Consider the following 17,808-nt stretch of genomic DNA (forward strand, 5'->3'; position numbering starts at 1 on the left):
TGTGCGGGAGCCCATCACCAACTCTCTTGCACATGCCAAGACTGCATGTGACCTCTAGAATTGGGGCATTTTTGTCATTACACTATAAGACAGTGCTCTCTCAGAGAAATGGCACACTCAGCTCTGAAAGTTCTAGAAGATAGTGATAAGTAAGGAGTACGATATTGATACATTGTGACATAAAAGATAGCAGTACTCCAATATTTTATTATCTGCCTCTACTATTGAATGATATTGTCATATATCTGCACTATTCTGCTACGTTGAGACAGTGTTGCTATATGTTTTCCACCATTGTCTGGTATGACAGAGTTACGTTACAAGTTTATGGAATTTGATAACTTGCATTACAAAAGAGAAGAGCACAAGCCATTATCATGGAGGAGGCTGTTGTGTTGTTGTGAAGGAATCTGCAGAAATAAGATTCCACTCACCACCAAACTGAAGAACCTATTGTTCAGTTGCCTCTGAAGAACCACAACTCAGCACCACTCCACATGCACGGTCTCCAAGTAGACATTGGCAACACAACTCAGTGCCTTTTGCAGACTCTGTTTTTTCTTGGAACATAATGAAGAAAGTTTGTCTCATACATAACCAATTCAGCTGGTCCCCAACTGATAGTCGAATTAATAGAACCTTTGTACCATGGCATAAGAATCAGCTAGTTATATGCCATCCCATACTCTCTTCTGGTTTCAGTTGTATGTTCCTGTCAGAATTTCACTCCACAAACATACCGAGTAATGGACTTCTATTCAAGGACCTGAATTTTGGTTCTCTGCACACTTGAAAGTAAGTCTGACTGACACTATCAAACCATTCCTATAATTGGTTCTGGAATTTAAATTCTCTCTCAGTGCACGTGTTTCCTTGTCAATTCTTTCAAATACTAACAACACTGTATTGTTCTAGTTGTTGGCTTAATTGAAGGCACAGGAGGTGCAAAAAATCATTAGACCCTGGTGCTACCCATATTACAGCATTCAACCATATTTTGCTTAACGTAACTGTTGCCATAGTGACTTACATCCTGCTTGCTATTCTAATAATGAGTGTGACTATATACTGATGTTTCACATACAAGTTATGTTGTAGAATACATACAGCCACTCTAGCTGACCACGTGCCTTGGCCAAGTTACAGTACAAAAGTTCATGACAACTTTTCTTTTTCTCCTGTCACAAACTATAATTTTGCTATCTCACTTAGGATTGTTTTCTTTAATTAAAGCTATTATTTTGAATTTGTCTTATGAATTGCTTACTTTTGTGACATTCATCCTAAAGTATTTTATTATTGTGCTTATTTGCTCATTTGATATTGTTTTATGGTCATGAGTTATTTTTACAAACTTCCTATTCAGATTAACTGCAAACTTAATTACCTTGCTTTAGTGATCACATAAATTTGGGTAAAATGAATCACCCTTGAGGCATGTGTTGTAAATGATGTATTATTTGTTTATAAGGCACATCAGTGCAGTGAAAGCATCATCTTTTGCATTGTCATTTTATACTTTTGTTAGTTAAATCTATTTAGTTTCATATGTCATTATGGTTCCTGCTCAGAAAGACTTAATCAAGTAATTGACTTGGTGCCAATGCACATTAATATATTCTGTTTTGTAACTTTTCTTTGGTCAACTGAATAGTTAGAAAGTTATTTAGAGAATGTAATCGATGGTGCTAATGTACTTGACACAAATTTTACTTATAGCGATTCCATCCTCCCTGATTACAGATAAAATGAACTGTTGTACTTCAAAATTCTGTTCTGTCACTTCGACCTGCCTTATAGTCAGGTTTGCAACCAAATGGTGCCAACCTGCTGGTTACCTGGTCATCGTAAGGATGTTGTACACTGCATGCCCACATTGTTTTCTTTTTTTAAGAAAGAAAAGAAAAAGAAAGAACGAAAGAAACCGATTGTAGTCTGAGAAGGAGGCCTTTCAACATTACGTGGCTGCATTGTGGTTGATGCAGTATTTTGCAGAACAGTATATGAAAAAACTTTAAACTGAGCTTGCTGCTTCTCTTTTAATTTTTGGATCTGATATACTACAAGTATTACCAGTAACCTTTTAGAACTGAAGTGATTAAAAGTCAAAATGAGATGTCTATTATGATAACAGAAAAACTTGGCATAAAATTTGCTGTTTCTCTGAAATGTGTTTGAAGTTATCATCACTAACAAATTTGAGAATAGTATTAATTTGTGATAATTGCAGACAATATAAGCTCCTGTTAAAAGAGATAACTGATGTGACATGACCTTTTAGTTAATTTACAGTAACAGTAAATCTCTAATACAACTGTTTATTATTGTGTGTGTGTTGGGGGGAGGGGGGGGGAGCAAGGGGGGGGGGGGCAGAGTGCATGCACAAATGCTGTGTGGAGCACATGCATATGTGTCATGGGGAGGGGAGGGTTGTATGTGAGTGGACATTACTTTTACATTTTCTCTTATGGCAGGTATCTGACAGGGAATCCCTGTACTGACTACAAGGGCTATCGCCAGTTTGTTGTAGCATCTTTACCACAGCTCAGACAGCTTGATGGGACTGACATTGAAAGATCAGAAAGAATTTTAGCAGTCCAGATTTACAAAAATGTGAAAAAATCTATAGAACTGGATCAAAAACTATACCAAGGTATGATGTCACACTCCAGTAATATGTAAACTGCAGAAAACATTATATTTTTAAAATTTGTTTATCCATTCATAGACAATATAAATTGTATGGATGTTCTTGACACACAAATGTATACAACACAGTCACAGAGTCATAAACAAATACAATTACAACATGTAAATAGATACATACATTATCACTACTCCACAAATGTTCACTTTTTATTTTTTACAGAAACAAACCTAGCCATGCTTTAGAGATTTAGATGCACTGAATATGAATATCATGGTTAAAATTGTCTCCTACCTCAGGGTTATATTTAAATAAGATATTTATGTCTCACGGTCTTGTTTATGGAGCATTGTAAGAGTTGTGTGCAAATGCATTGTGAGAAAAGTTCCTCTGTCGTAAGTGAGTGAGGTGGATGCTTCCAGTACAATTTGGTGAAACTGCTTTACACCATGACCCATGTGCACACCATCCAGTCATGTGAACATTATCAACTATAGAAACCAGACTCAGTTTTAACTGTCATTTGTCATTGCAGCATGCTCTTGTGCTGTTTTAGTTCACTTGTTATTGGAATGAGTGCCATAGCAACTGGCAATGAGTGTGTATGTGAGGTGAAGTGTTTAAACTGAAGAATTATGTTATTGTGCACATATCCACTTTCACAAAAATGCCCTTCACTTGTAGTAACAAGCCTAATAACTTTTGTTACAATTGTAATTTGTGGTTCAAAAAAGCAACCATTGACTGATGCAGAGAAACAATCATATGCCTTTTATTGTGGGAGTCAAATTGGAGACCAAGAGAAATCATGGGCTCTTCGCTTGTTTGTCTACACTGAATGCATGGTAAAAACGTGTCCATGAAATTTTATGTGCGTGCTATTTGCCATCAACCTACAAATAATGTGTCAGATTTCTGTTTTTGTATGGTACCTTTCTTGGGGAAAGGAGCAAATACCAAGAGGAAGAGGAATATTCAATACCTTGACATCCTATGTGTCATTCACCCTATGGCTTATGGTGAAGGATTGCTGGTCATTAGTCTCCCACATATACTACCATCAAGCAGTGGTAGTGACGATGCTGAACCGACACATACACCCAAAAAAGTGCAATCATCCTCCAGTGAAACTGATCCTACATTTACACCAACATCATCATCTGGAGAGCCACAAAACATCACAGTGTGAACTCAGCAATCCTGAGGGATTTAGAACTTCCAAAGCATAAGGACCAAATCTTGGTTTCACAACTGCAGCAGTGGAATCTCCTCACTGACACAGTATGTGTGTCTGTATTTCGAGAGCACCAGAAAAAACTTGAGTCCCACTTCAGTTTTGAAGGTGACATTAAATTCTGCAGTGACGTAAATCGTTTATTGTAAGATCTGAAAATTACATACAATCCAGACAAGTGGAGACTCCATATAGATGGCCCAAAAACAAGCCAGAAGGCTATACCATTATGCAATAGTAATGAAACCATCCCTCCCAGATGCATATGCTGCGTTAATTAAAGAGAGCTATACCATGTTGAAATCCATTGTAAAATGTGTTAATTAAAATATGCATGAATGGCTGGTGTGTGAGAATTTCAAAGTCACTGCAATTCTATTGGGTTTGAAAGGACGTTACACTAAGTATTGCTATTATCTGTGTGACTGGGACAGTCGTGCAAGACTTTGTGGACCAACTCATTCATGTTTATAATGTCATTGGGCTGCAACATAATCCTGAAGGTGCATTTCCTTTGCTTCCACCTTGCTGTGTTCAGTTATGAGCAGTAATCTCCTCCTCCACCTCCACCTCCTCCTCTCTCTCTCTCTCTCTCTCTCTCTCTTTCTCTCTCTCTCTCTCTCTCTCTCTCTACCTCCCCTTCTGTCTGTTCATTTCCTCCTCCCCTCTCTTTGTGTATCTCTTCCTCTTCCTGTCTTTGTCCATCTCTTCATCGTTCTTTTCTCTGTCCATCTCCTCCTCTCTTTGCTCTCCATTATTTTTCCCTCCCCTATCCCAGTCCTGCTCCTCCTATTCGTGCTATCTCCTTCTTCCCCCTTGCTATCTGTCCATCTCATTCTCCCCCTTCTCTCTCCATGTTATCATGCTCACCCCAATAGGAGGATGGTGGTTCTTACCCCTCCTGTATTTCTTTCCAGGTTGTAACTAATATCTGTACCAAATTTGATTGAAATCATTCATGGATTAAGGATGAGCTTTTAGCTGTGGCTTTGCATGCATATGCATGTAGGAAATATATGTCACTTATATTTAACATATTTTCACTTATTGGTACATATATTTCACCTGTATGTCTACTGAATTTCACTCTGCAGTTTCATTTTCAGGCAGCTTAATCTTTATGACATCTTATATCTTGAACTATGTGTTGTACAATGACATAATTTTGCAGGTGCATACAGTTTATATGTGGCTACTGTCTTCAAAATGTGTTGTGAATAGTATTGGTAGTAAGCAAGTAATAAATTAAAATGTCATGCATGATGCAGCAGTTTTTCATGCCTCTATGTATTTGTGATGTCATATATCCTGAACTAGGAGTTGTACAATGATACATTTTTGTAGGTACATTCAGCAAAATATGTGGGTACTGTCTGCAAAAATTGTTGTGAAAAGAGTCAGTAGTAACGAAGTAATAAATTTAAATGACTTGCATGATACACAAGCTATTCATGATTCTCTTTGTTTATGACGCTGTGTCTCTTGAACTAACTATCATACAATGATGTAATGGTGCATTCAGTGGTTTGTGTGAATATTGTCTGAAAAATGTGTTACAACTACAATTAGAAGTAAAGAAGTAATAAATTGAAATGTAGTGCTTCAGACAACAGTTATACTGCATGAACTGTGAAAATGTAGTATGCAATAAACGTTTTTCCTTTCATCAGTTTGTGGGAGGTGATCAGCAAGGGAAAGTTTGTCAAAGATTTGAAATCATGTGTTAAGTTTGCAGAAAGTCCATTAAGTGTTCCCGTTCTCAATACTAAATGACTAAAGTATGGGGTTTCACAGACCGTTGGCTACATTGCTTTTTCAACCCTGTCTCTCTTAGATGAGAGGTTCTTACCCCCACAGTGATTCTTTCCAGACAGTAAGTGACATGTAGACTGATTTTGGTTGAAACTGGTCCACTGATTTAGGAGGGGATGTGGAACATATGTACGTACATACATAAGTACATTTATTTTTATGATTTATATGGATCCCTGTATATAGCACTCTATTTTGGGTTTTTGTTGTGTTTTTCTTACTGGGATGTAGGTGTTGGCTGGATTTGGTTCCATGTTCATGTTCATATAGAGATCTGTTTGTTGAGCACTGTTTGATGTTTTTCTTTATGTGGATCACTGTTTGCAAAAGTGTTCATACGAAACAGTCGATGATTCCTACAGGTTTGAACATCTCAGTGCAGTGTGTTCTCTTGCTGCTTTTTGTCATAATAAGTATAGTCTTTTTTTCTAGCTTAAAGATTATTTGTATATTCCGCTCAGTTATTCCCCAGCTTATTAATCCATAACTGATTACAGAAAGAGTATATGCAAAATATGTAGGAAAAATAGATTGCTACGTACTGTAAAGATAACATGCTAAGTTGCAGACCGGCACAATTAAAAGATACTTATACATAACTTTTGACCACAGCCTTTGTCAGAAAAAGAGAAACACCCACCATTCATTCACACAAGCAAGCACACCTCACACACAGATGACTGCCAAGCCTATGGTAAGTGTCTTTCAATTGTGCCTGTCTGCAACTTTTCATGTTGTCTTTACAGTAAGTAGAAATCTATTTTTTTCTTACGTTGTTGATATTCCTATCTGGAGTTTCCATTGTATCATATGCAAAATATGTTGTTCTGGCGCATGAGTTTCTACACACTGAATTTATTACTCTAAGTGCAAAGCACACTTAAGCTATTCACTTACTGAAGACAATAATATTCTCAGTCCACTTTAGCTGTGCATCAACATGCATCCATAGAAATTTTATTTTTGATACACATTCTATGAGCTCATCTTTCTCTTTTAAAGAGTTATTTTCAGGTTTCCTTCTTATGCAGAAACAAATACTATTGGGGTTTTTGTATTTAAGGCTAATTTGTTTTTGTCTACCCACCTGCATGAGTATTTCTTCAGCTTTGTCATTTAGTACACTTGGTGATGCATCACTGATTAGTATGTTATTATCAGCAGACAGTACCGTTTCACCATGTTTGAGACTCTGGAGAAAGTCATTGATGTATATGAAGGAGAGTATTGGGCTAAGCACGTTGCTTGGGGGCTCCATTATTAATGTATTCAGGGTTGGAAACGTGTTTTATGGCATGGCCGGAGTTTTTCAGATATGAATGAAACCTCTTATTTACTATCCCCCCTTATACCTAGAGTGTTCAGTTTATTTAACAGAATTGTCTGGCTCTACTGTATCAAAGGCTTTGCTAAAGTAAAGGAAGACACCTGTTATATGTTCTCCTTTGTCTAGTGCTTGAAGAACAATATTTGAAAATCAATTATGTGCTTTTTTTAGCCCTGCAACTAAACTGTTATCTACATAGAAGATTGTACTTTGTTAGGTACCCCATGAGTCTAATTTTCATTATAGTGTATATTTATTTTGAATGTGATGTCAGTAAAGGGGTGGGCATATGATTTTTTGTTAGTTAGTTAATTAGTTACGTGTTCCATTGATCAATAGCATGGAAAACCGTTATGATGTGGAACGTGTCAAATGCACAAGAAATGCACACAGGAAACAAGTTTTTTTTATTTTCTCTTTTTTTTACATTGTAGTGTTATACCTAAATATTTCTATTATCTATCCCATTCCCTTAAATGGCACAAAATGCATATATTCTATCTCCAGATGGGTCATTCCATATCAAATCAATTAACAGTCTGAACCTTGATATCTCAGATTTGGATGAAATTTTTTCCAGGTAATGTACCCATTAACACTAGTTTAAATTTGAAATTTCAAATTTTTATGATCTTTGGTTTTTGAGTTTCAAGGGTTTAAAAAATTAAAAAAAAAAAACTGTTTTTGATCAATCGATGATTATTTTAAAATGCTGTAGCTCAAAAACTATACAACCTAGAGAGCTCAAACTTGCACCATTGTTTTCCTCTAAAAATTCCCTTCAATTTGATATGTAACATGACTATGCTACCTAAATCTGAAAATTTTAAACTATTCCAAAAAAACATTTTTTGAAATTTCCATAATACGTACCCTTGGAATTTTTTATAAAAATGGTGGGGTCTCAATGGGTTCTTGTATAAAATAATATTTTACTACCGCAATACACACTAGTGAGGTGAAAAGCAGACTATTTCCATGCTATGAATACTAAGGTAGGCCTATGTAATTCTAACAAACTTAAATTATTATGTTAGCCTTTTTATGCAACATTACCCTCTTATTGTTTGTCAATTCATTAAATGATATTTTAATGTGAGAATAAAATATGTAAAAAAATAATAATTTAAGAATCTTACGATTTTATATGACATTCACTTTTTGTTATAAAAAAACATGAGATTTTCATATAGGGTCAAGGCTCTAGTTTTGGCCACTACCCCACTTATGGCCACCTTGATGTAACAGGTGCGATTTTAAGCTCCTTTGGAATACCAGCCAGCCCTACCATAGATTACAGTAAGCAATATGAAATGTGCTATTCAATTGTCTATAGAAACGTTTCTTTGTTTGATCTTGTTTGAAGTCACCATTTAATGAAAAGATCTGTGTTGTAAAAGTTGTGTTATGTAGTGTTTTTCTTTAAGTAACACATAATCTGTTTTTTTGTATTCTACATGTTGTACAAAGCATCAGAAGAAACTTAATTTATTGAGAGGTAAGATTAAGTATTATATTTTCATTTCCTACAAGTTAAACATGGTAAAACCTTAAAACGTGTCATTAATGTGGCAGGAAGTGGGGCCCGACCCTACATTAAAATGTGTATGAAATAATCATAGCAAAAAAACTTAAGAGTGCTCTATATTGTACTGTGTTTTAGTGTTAAGTGATCTAGTATAGAGCAGTGTAGTCTTGGTGTACGCTGTGCCATATATGTGGTAATATATCAAACATCATAAAATACGATTATTTACTATATTTATTTTTTCTAGAATGTTCCAAATAATATAAATGTAGTTATTTAAGTTGTATATATATATTTACTTTTTGATTGTAGAATTTGTTACCTTACAGAAATGGCATCTCAGAAGAATTGGGCGATTATTGCTGCTAAATGTTGTAACCCTTTTAAAGTAGAACAACATAAGAAAGTCCGTGTACAATTGCTAAGAAATGTAAGAGACTGGATGTGCTCTCTAGACTTAGGAATCATTAGTGGTATGAAAATATATGATGTATGTAGGAAAAAGGTTAGCGACAAACACAAAATGGAAGAAGAAGTTTTCCCTTGCTGTAGCGAAAATGTAAATGATTCTTTTATTGATCCTCAATCTTCCATAGACTATTTGAACAAGTCACTGGAACTCATTGGTGAGTCACCACTAAAGAAGAAAAAGTTTGCTGTGCCTACCTATACAAAGAAAAAACTTGATAAAATAAAATCTAGCTTAGAAATGAACTTACTACCTGAATCGAGCCCTGAAGAAGTTATTACTGAACATTCCGAAGATGAATCGGAGATTATTCAACAGTTAAAAGAAAAGTTTGCTCAAACAACAAAAAGAAGTGAAAACATGATGATTTTGTCTATCTTACCTATGAGATGGAGCTGTCAGAAAATAGAAGAAGAATTTGGAGTGACAAACTACATGGCTTGTGCAGTGAAACTGTTAGTAAAAGAAAAAGGAATTTTGTCAAATCCTAATCCTAAATCTGGAAGAACTCTAAATGAGAATATTGTCGACTGTGTAAAAGACTTCTACAATTCTGATGACGTTAGTAGAATGATGCCAGGGAAAAAAGATTGTGTGACCATAAGAAATAGAGATGGAAAGATCCAGGTTCAAAAGAGGCTAGTGTTGGCAAATTTGCAAGAAGTATACCAATTATTTAAGGAAAATATCCCTGCAAACAAAATTGCGAATTAAGACCAAGGAACTGCATCCTGGCTGGAATAAGTGGCACACATACTGTTTGTGTGTGTACCTTACACCAAAACATTAAGCTAATGATGAATGGTGCTAAGATGCAAAATTTTGTTTTGGATGGAGATAAAACTGCTTTGAAATCTTACTATTCCTGTCTAGTCAAGATGATGTGCAATCCACCATCGCAACAATGTTTTATGGATATTTGTAAAGAATGTCCTGGTGTCTCTAGACTCTATTGAATACAAAGTTCACTGACAATATGATTGAAGAAGTTACCTACAAAAAGTGGGTAACTGTGGATAGGTGTTTGATGGAAAATGTAGTAAAAAGTACTGATTAGATTAGATTAGATTAATTATTCATTCCATAGATGCTCAAATTCTTTTAAATTATGTTTAAATTGTGCCTTGTCTGAAACTAAACTCTTAATGGTTACTGGTAACTTATTGAAAATATGCATTGCTGAATACTGGAGTCCTTTCTGGGCAAGAGTAAGTGATTTTAAATCTTTATGTATATTGTTCTTATTCCTAGTATTGATGCTGTTTACTAAGCAGTTAGTTGGAAAAAGAGATGTGTTATTTACAACAAACTTCGCTAAGGAATAAATATACTGAGAAGCTGTGGTTAATATGCCCAATTCTTTGAATAGGTTTCGACATGATGTTCTTGGATTTAGACTACTCATTACTCTTATTATACGCTTCTGTACTCCAAAACTTTTTTCTCTGTTTGGGGAGTTACCCTAAAATATGATACCACATGACATAATGGAATAAAAATAAGCAAAATATGCCAGTTTTTTTTATATTTATATATCCTATGTCTGGCTTCATTCGCATTGCAAACACAGATTTGTTTAGGCGCTTTAGCAGTTCATTAGTATGTTGCTCCCAACTGAATTTATTATCAAGTTGTAATCCCAAGAATTTTACACTCTCAACTTCTCCTATTTCCATGTCATCATATTTTATACACACACCAGAAGGAAATCTCTTGGAAGTTCTGAACTGCATATAGTGGGTCTTTTAAAAGTTTAATGACAGTGAATTGGCTATGAACCACTTATTAATGTCAGTAAAAATTTGATTAGCTGCCCTTTCTAAATTTATATTTGATTTACTATTTATTGCAATGTTTGTATCATCTGCAAATAAGACAAACTTGGCCTCTGGTGATGTAACAGATGGCATGTCATTAATATACACAAGAAACAGTAGTGGACCTAGTCTGGAACCTTGGGGAACACCACATGTAATTTTGCGTTTGTCTGCCTACTGCTGAAGTGTTACATAATGACACCCTTTGTTTTCTATTAGTAAGATATGACTGAAACCACTTTGCAGCACTACCAGTGATGCCATAATATTTTAATTTACTTAAAAGAATGCTGTGATTCACACAGTCAAATGCCTTTGACAGGTCACAGACTATGCCAGTCACCTCTAATTTGTTGTCCAATGAATTAAGGACATTTTCACTGTAAGTGTAAATAGCTTTCTCAATATCAGAACCCTTAAGAAACTGAAACTGTGGCTTGGACAGTATGTTATTTTCACTAAGGTGCTTAAGTGGACGCTGGAACATAACCTTTTCAAAGATTTTTGAAAAAGCTGGCAAAAGTGAGATCGGTCGGTAATTTGATGGCATTTCTTTGTCCCCTTTCTTGTGGAGAGGTATAACTTCAGCATATTTAAGCCAGTCTGGGAATGTTCCTGTGACAAGTGATTGATTACACAAATAACTTAAGATATGACTAAGCTCACATGAACACTCTTTTATTAACTTTGTTGATATGTTATCATAACCACTAGAATGCTTTGATTTCAATGACTCTATGGTGGATCCTATTTCTTTGGGTGAAGTAAGTGTGAATTCCATTTTACTGAGATTGCTTGTGTGCACTGGTCTCAGATATTCCATTGCATTATTTACTGAACCTGACAACCCATCTATCAGTAACAGAGACAAAATACTTGTGTAAATGGTTTGCAACACTACATGCATTTGTTACCAGGGTTTCATTTATTTTTAGAGCTATTTGTTCCTCCTCATTTCTGATCCTACCTGCCTCTGACTGAACTATATCCCCTATTGTTTTTATTTTATTGCTGGATATATTTATCTTCTTCTCATAATTCAGGTGTTTAGATTTCTGGATAACCTTCTTCAATATTTTGCAGTAATTTTTGTAATGAGCTATAATGCTCATATCAAAGGTGTCCCTACGTATCAGATAGAGTTTCCTTTTTGTCTCACATGAGATCTTTATCTCTTGTGTGATCCATGGTTTCTTATTAGACTTCTGCTTAATTTGAGTTACCTTCAGGGGAAAACGATTTTCAAATAGGGTGCTAACTTTATTAATGAATGTTTTGTATTTTCCATTTATGTCTTGGATGCTGTAAACATCCATCCAATTAAATTCTTTCAGCAATCACCAAAAATTTCTCAGTTTTTGACTGTTTTATTGGCCTTCTGTACTCAGTTCTGATAGATGTTTTACCCTGACAATTTTCAAACTTTAACATTAGGTGTTGCATGTCATGGTCAGATAACCCATTTACTACTGGTTTTGTAATGTGGCTTAGTTGCCTAGAATTGTCTATAAATATATTATCAATGGCAGTCTTAGAACATTTGTATACCCTAGTTGGGAAATTTATGGTAGAAATTAAATTGAATGACAGTGTAACTGATTTCAGTAACTGTTCACTGACAGTATTTTTCAGGACGTCTATATTAAAATCACCAGCAACCACTAGTTATTTGTTTTTTTAATTTTAGATGAGATAATAGATCTTCAAGACCATTTATAAACAGATTGAAATTTCCTGAAGGTGCTCTGTATATGGCTACTATTATAAAGGACCTATTATGAAATTCTGTTGCACATGCTTCTGAGTGCTGCTCTAAGCAAAATTTATTAATGTCAATATTCTGAAATTTAAAACTGTTTTTAACAAATGTGGCAACTCCTCCTTTCTCCATCTTTTGTCTACAGAAGTAGGAGGCTAACTTAATTTCTGGAAGGTTTAACATATCTATACCAGTGGTCACATGATGTTCAGAGAGGCAGATTATATCAGCTGGGTTCGATGACTTTAATTCATCAGTACACATAACTAGTTCATTAATTTTACTTCTAAGCCTTTGAATATTTTGATGCACTAAAGATAGTTGGCATTTCACATTTACCGAGATGAAATCAGGTGGAAATAAAATTTCTGCTGATTGCTGCAAATTTTTAATCAACAGCTGTGTTCGCTGATCCAATGAGCCAGGATTATGCTGTTTGATTTCTTTATCAAAATGAAGGTTTGTTTTAATCTTTACTTCTCTCAGAACTTGACGACATTCTGTCTTACCTATCCTAAAAAAAGGTGCTGCTCCAACACCTATGGCCACTGGTATATTACCACTCATGGCAGTGCCTCCCCCCCCCCCCCCCCCCCCTTACATTTCCTGCTATTAGCCCAGCCAGTTTACCCTTCCATTTCCTGTTGAGGTGTAGGCCATGTCTAGTATAATCAAAATAAACCAAACCAATATGTGACCCTGCTCCTGACCCAAGCAGCCGTTCCAACTCCAAATTAACTCTCCCGACAGAAGAGTTTAAATGAGGTCAGTCATGGCATCTCAGAACAGACACAAACTTAACACTGGTATGTCTCGTTGCTGATGCAATCTTTGTCAGGTCACACTCTATATTGTACCCAGGATCTCTGTCAATACTATTGGCTGGCCCACCCAGAATAACCATGGTGTCTTCCTTGGTAGAATCTTTACAGAGTGAACCTAAATCCTCTGTCACCTGACCCAGACCAGCACTTGGTTTAAAAAAAATTGTGACCTGGTATTCTGATCCTAACTGGTCCTGCAAAAGTTGGCCTACACCTCTGGCATGTGAACTACCTAACCACAAAACTTTCTTTCTCTTTGGTGACTTTCCTACATTCTTATTCAATTTTCTACTGAAAGTTTGTTGTGCCCTCTCTACACCTACCTCTGTCTGAGGCTCATCAGCTTCCAACTGAAGCAACAAGTCAATGATATTTTCACAGTTCACTTTTTCATGTATATACATGATCTTTACATGTTTAAGAGTCTCTGGGAAGCAACCTATGGTGAATGATTCATTTATGATGTGCAATAAAGGGTCTTTGATATGTCTATGCAGTCCATCAACAAGCACACAGGCACTTCATTTATACATGTTGTGGTTTCTATATTTTAGGTTACAAACTACATTTCTTAGTTCTGTTGCAGGAGTGGGTTCACAGCATCTGTGTGTCTGGTTCATAATTCAGCGTTTTTACAGGCTGCCTTTTGTCAAATTCATGTTATAGGTTGATAGCTATGCTACTGAAGTATTGGTTTGAGAAGTTTTCTAGTTTTTTGGGATCATGTATTGTGGTACCATTGTGCTGTAATTGTATGCCAACCTATTTTGTCTTTGTAACAATATTATGAAAAGCAAAGTTGCTACTCACCACATTGCGAACATGCTGAGACACAGATAGGCACAACAAAAAGACTGTTCTAAATAAAGCTTTTGACCCGTAAGGCCTTCGTCAAAAATAGACGATGCACACACACTCACACAAATACAACTCACACACACATAACTGCAGTCTAAGGCAACTGTAGCCTCAACTGCATGTGCGTGAGTGTGTGTGTATGTATGTAAATATGTATGTGTGTGTGTGTGTGTGTGTGTGTGTGTGTAGTCTATTTTTGACAAAGGCCTTATGTGCCAAAAGCTTTATTTGGAACAGTCTTTTTGTGTGCCTATCTGTGACTCAGAATCTCTGCTATATGGTGAGTAGCAACTTTCCTTTTCATAATATTGTTACATTCCATCCTGGATTTTCCATTGTTTTATTTTGTCTTTGTACCATTTGTTTCCTGTCTGCTGACATTTCAGGTTGCTTTTATTTTGTTTTGTACCTTCTCTATAAATTTATCATTTTGAGACTTTTTGTTGTTGATAGTGAAACTTTTCTATATATTTTTTTGTATGTTTGATAGTATTTTTGAATTGCAATCATTTTGGTTGTCTTTTATGCTGCTGAGATGCTTAAGGATTATGGAGGACTTCCTTATCCCACTGGTCGCTCAGCCACATTTGTTTTCTGCTTTAATGACTGGGAACACTTCTTCAAATCAGAATTTAAATGTCAATAGAAACTTCAAAAACTTCCAATTCAAATTAGTTTCTGTCACTTCTTGCCGTGTTTCATTGTTTATCTGTGTGGGAAATTCAACTCTTTTGGACTTACAAGGGAAGGCTCTAACTCAAAGGTTGGACAAGATTTTGGCTTATGATCCTTGGCTGGGCTTGAGTAACAAAGTGTTCAGCCTTGTTGCAAATTCTCCCACCACCATGCCACGCTGTCTGAGCATGAGGAAGGGGAAAGTGAAAACTGTGAATGCACTGTGTTTAAATGGCAATATAGTCACATTGCATACGACTTGGTTTTATACTTCACATTTCTCAACAACGTAGATCACAAATGAAACAAATTTTTCAGTATTATTTAATTAAAAGTATAATTTTTTTCTGGTGCAGACATTCAGTATACGGACAGATGCAGACAATTTCACACTCTTTTGCACTCAAGTTATGACATAATTGTGACTTGTTTAGTTTCATAATTGAAAAAAGTTCTTTCACACAAATATGTCAATCGAAATATGGTAGCATTTTTGCACACTCATTATGAAAATGCGGAAACTCTACCTGGGAAAAGCAATGTATGTGCCATAGACAATTTTAATGTAAAAAAGATTTGTCATTAAAACTGGAATTACCTTGCAGGTCAATTAAAATGTGAGGCCTGCACTACATTCCGGATGTTTTAATTTTCATTCTTGCACTCCGTTTTCTTCATAAATTCAGCAACAGCAAGTTTTAAATTGAAAAATAATTATGGGTATTTGCTTTGCTGTAATATAAAAAGTTCTGATACTCTTCAGTCAGTTTGATCAAAAACGTTTGCAAATGACAAAGGAATAATGCATTCGACTTCATAAATTTTATTATTCATGCTACCAATTTCTTCATGTGCTGTGTTCCTGAAAATTTAGAACTAAGTGATTCTTGATGTACTGAACAATGAATCCTGTCTGTCAATCATCATAATTGTTTGCTCTTTCATTGTCAATTTCATCTTCAAATTTTTTTTCCATAGTACTGTAATGTCATTTCTCAGCGAATTCGCAGAACCCATCACTTATGCGACTGCATAATAGATACTGAGAATTCTCTTCCCTTTCTTCTGTCATTCCCATTCATTATCAAAGGCTTCTGATGACAGATCACTAGACTGCTTCCTTTTGTGCAAACATCCATTGAACCTGTGATCATCTGTCATACTATGAAGAAATAGCAAAATGTAAACAGTGCTGACACCACAATTGTGCTGAACTGAAGACAGTCGCGCAGACCAAAAAATGCCATACTGTGACACTAAATAAAATGTTGCACTGTACCAAGTATATCCAGCAAGGAAAGAGCAAATGCTGGCGAGCAGCTGGCCGCTGTGGCTGAGCGGTTCTAGGCACTTCAGTCTGGAACCGCGCTGCTGCTATGGTCGCAGGTTCGAATCCTGCGTCGAGCAGGGATGTGTGCGTTGTCCTTAGGTTAGTTAGGTTTAAGTAGTTCTGAGTCCAGGGGACTGATGACTGCAGATGTTAAGTCTCATAGTGCTTAGAGCCATTTGATCCATTTTTGCTGGAGAGCCAAGCCATGACCTGCACACTCGATCTGCATGAAGTTTGGCATGCTGTGGCCAGCCCTAGTCTAACATGTGCATCACCAATTTTGATTAAGTTTTGCAAAGACATCTGTATTGAAAATAGAGATACCTGTGTTTCTGCTTTTTGCTAGACACATGTTAATTTTTGAAAAAATTGAGCTCAAACTTCATGACGGCCAATCATACTTTCAAAGCTATACATCAAAACAATGTCTAAAAACAAACATTTTTATTAATATAATATGGCATCAAAGTTAATAATGTTCGAGTTATAAATATTTTTCTGTTTTCATGCAGTAACTTGACCATGCATCATTCTACATGTCTAGTAGAGTAGATTAGATTAGATTAGATTAGATTAATACTAGTTCCATGGATCATGAATACGATATTTCGTAATGATGTGGAACGAGTCGAATTTTCCAATACATGATATAATTAGGTTAATTTAACAACATACTTAAGTTAATATAACAACTTTATTTTTTTGTGTTTTTTATTTTTATTTTTTATTTTTTTTATTTTTTTAATAATTTTTTTTTCTTAATTAATATCTAAAAATTCCTCTATGGAGTAGAAGGAGTTGTCATTCAGAAATTCTTTTAATTTCTTCTTAAATACTTGTTGATTATCTGTCAGACTTTTGATACTATTTGGTAAGTGACCAAAGACTTTAGTGCCAGTATAATTCACCCCTTTCTGTGCCAAAGTGAGATTTAATCTTGAATAGTGAAGATCGTCCTTTCTCCTAGTATTGTAGTTATGCACACTGCTATTACTTTTGAATTGGGTTTGGTTGTTAATAACAAATTTCATAAGAGAGTATATATACTGAGAAGCTACTGTGAATATCCCTAGATCCTTAAATAAATGTCTACAGGATGATCTTGGGTGGACTCCAGCTATTATTCTGATTACACGCTTCTGTGCAATGAATACTTTATTCCTCAGTGATGAATTACCCCAAAATATGATGCCATATGAAAGCAATGAGTGAAAATAGGCGTAGTAAGCTAATTTACTAAGATGTTTATCACCAAAATTTGCAATGACCCTTATTGCATAAGTAGCTGAACTCAAACGTTTCAGCAGATCATCAATGTGTTTCTTCCAATTTAATCTCTCATCAATGGACATACCTAAAAATTTGGAATATTCTACCTTAGCTATATGCTTCTGATTAAGGTCTATATTTATTAATGGCGTCATACCATTCACTGTACGGAACTGTATGTACTGTGTCTTATCAAAATTCAGTGAGAGTCCGTTTACAAGGAACCACTTAGTAATTTTCTGAAAGACAGTATTGACAA

General features: G+C 35.5%; 1 protein-coding gene across 2 annotated transcripts in view; it reads left to right on the forward strand.

Annotated features, from left to right (window-relative positions):
* The window catches only part of LOC124607308 (dynein axonemal assembly factor 11), a 206,582-nt gene that overhangs the window by 97,329 nt on the left and 91,445 nt on the right, over positions 1-17,808 (forward strand). For both annotated transcript variants that reach the window (XM_047139605.1, XM_047139604.1), the window contains one exon: positions 2,475-2,653. In XM_047139605.1, the coding sequence (XP_046995561.1) occupies positions 2,475-2,653 (179 nt within the window). The remainder of the gene's footprint in view (positions 1-2,474; positions 2,654-17,808) is intronic.

Source organism: Schistocerca americana, chromosome 3 (assembly GCF_021461395.2).
Source record: "Schistocerca americana isolate TAMUIC-IGC-003095 chromosome 3, iqSchAmer2.1, whole genome shotgun sequence".
NCBI classification, from domain to species: domain Eukaryota; kingdom Metazoa; phylum Arthropoda; class Insecta; order Orthoptera; family Acrididae; genus Schistocerca; species Schistocerca americana.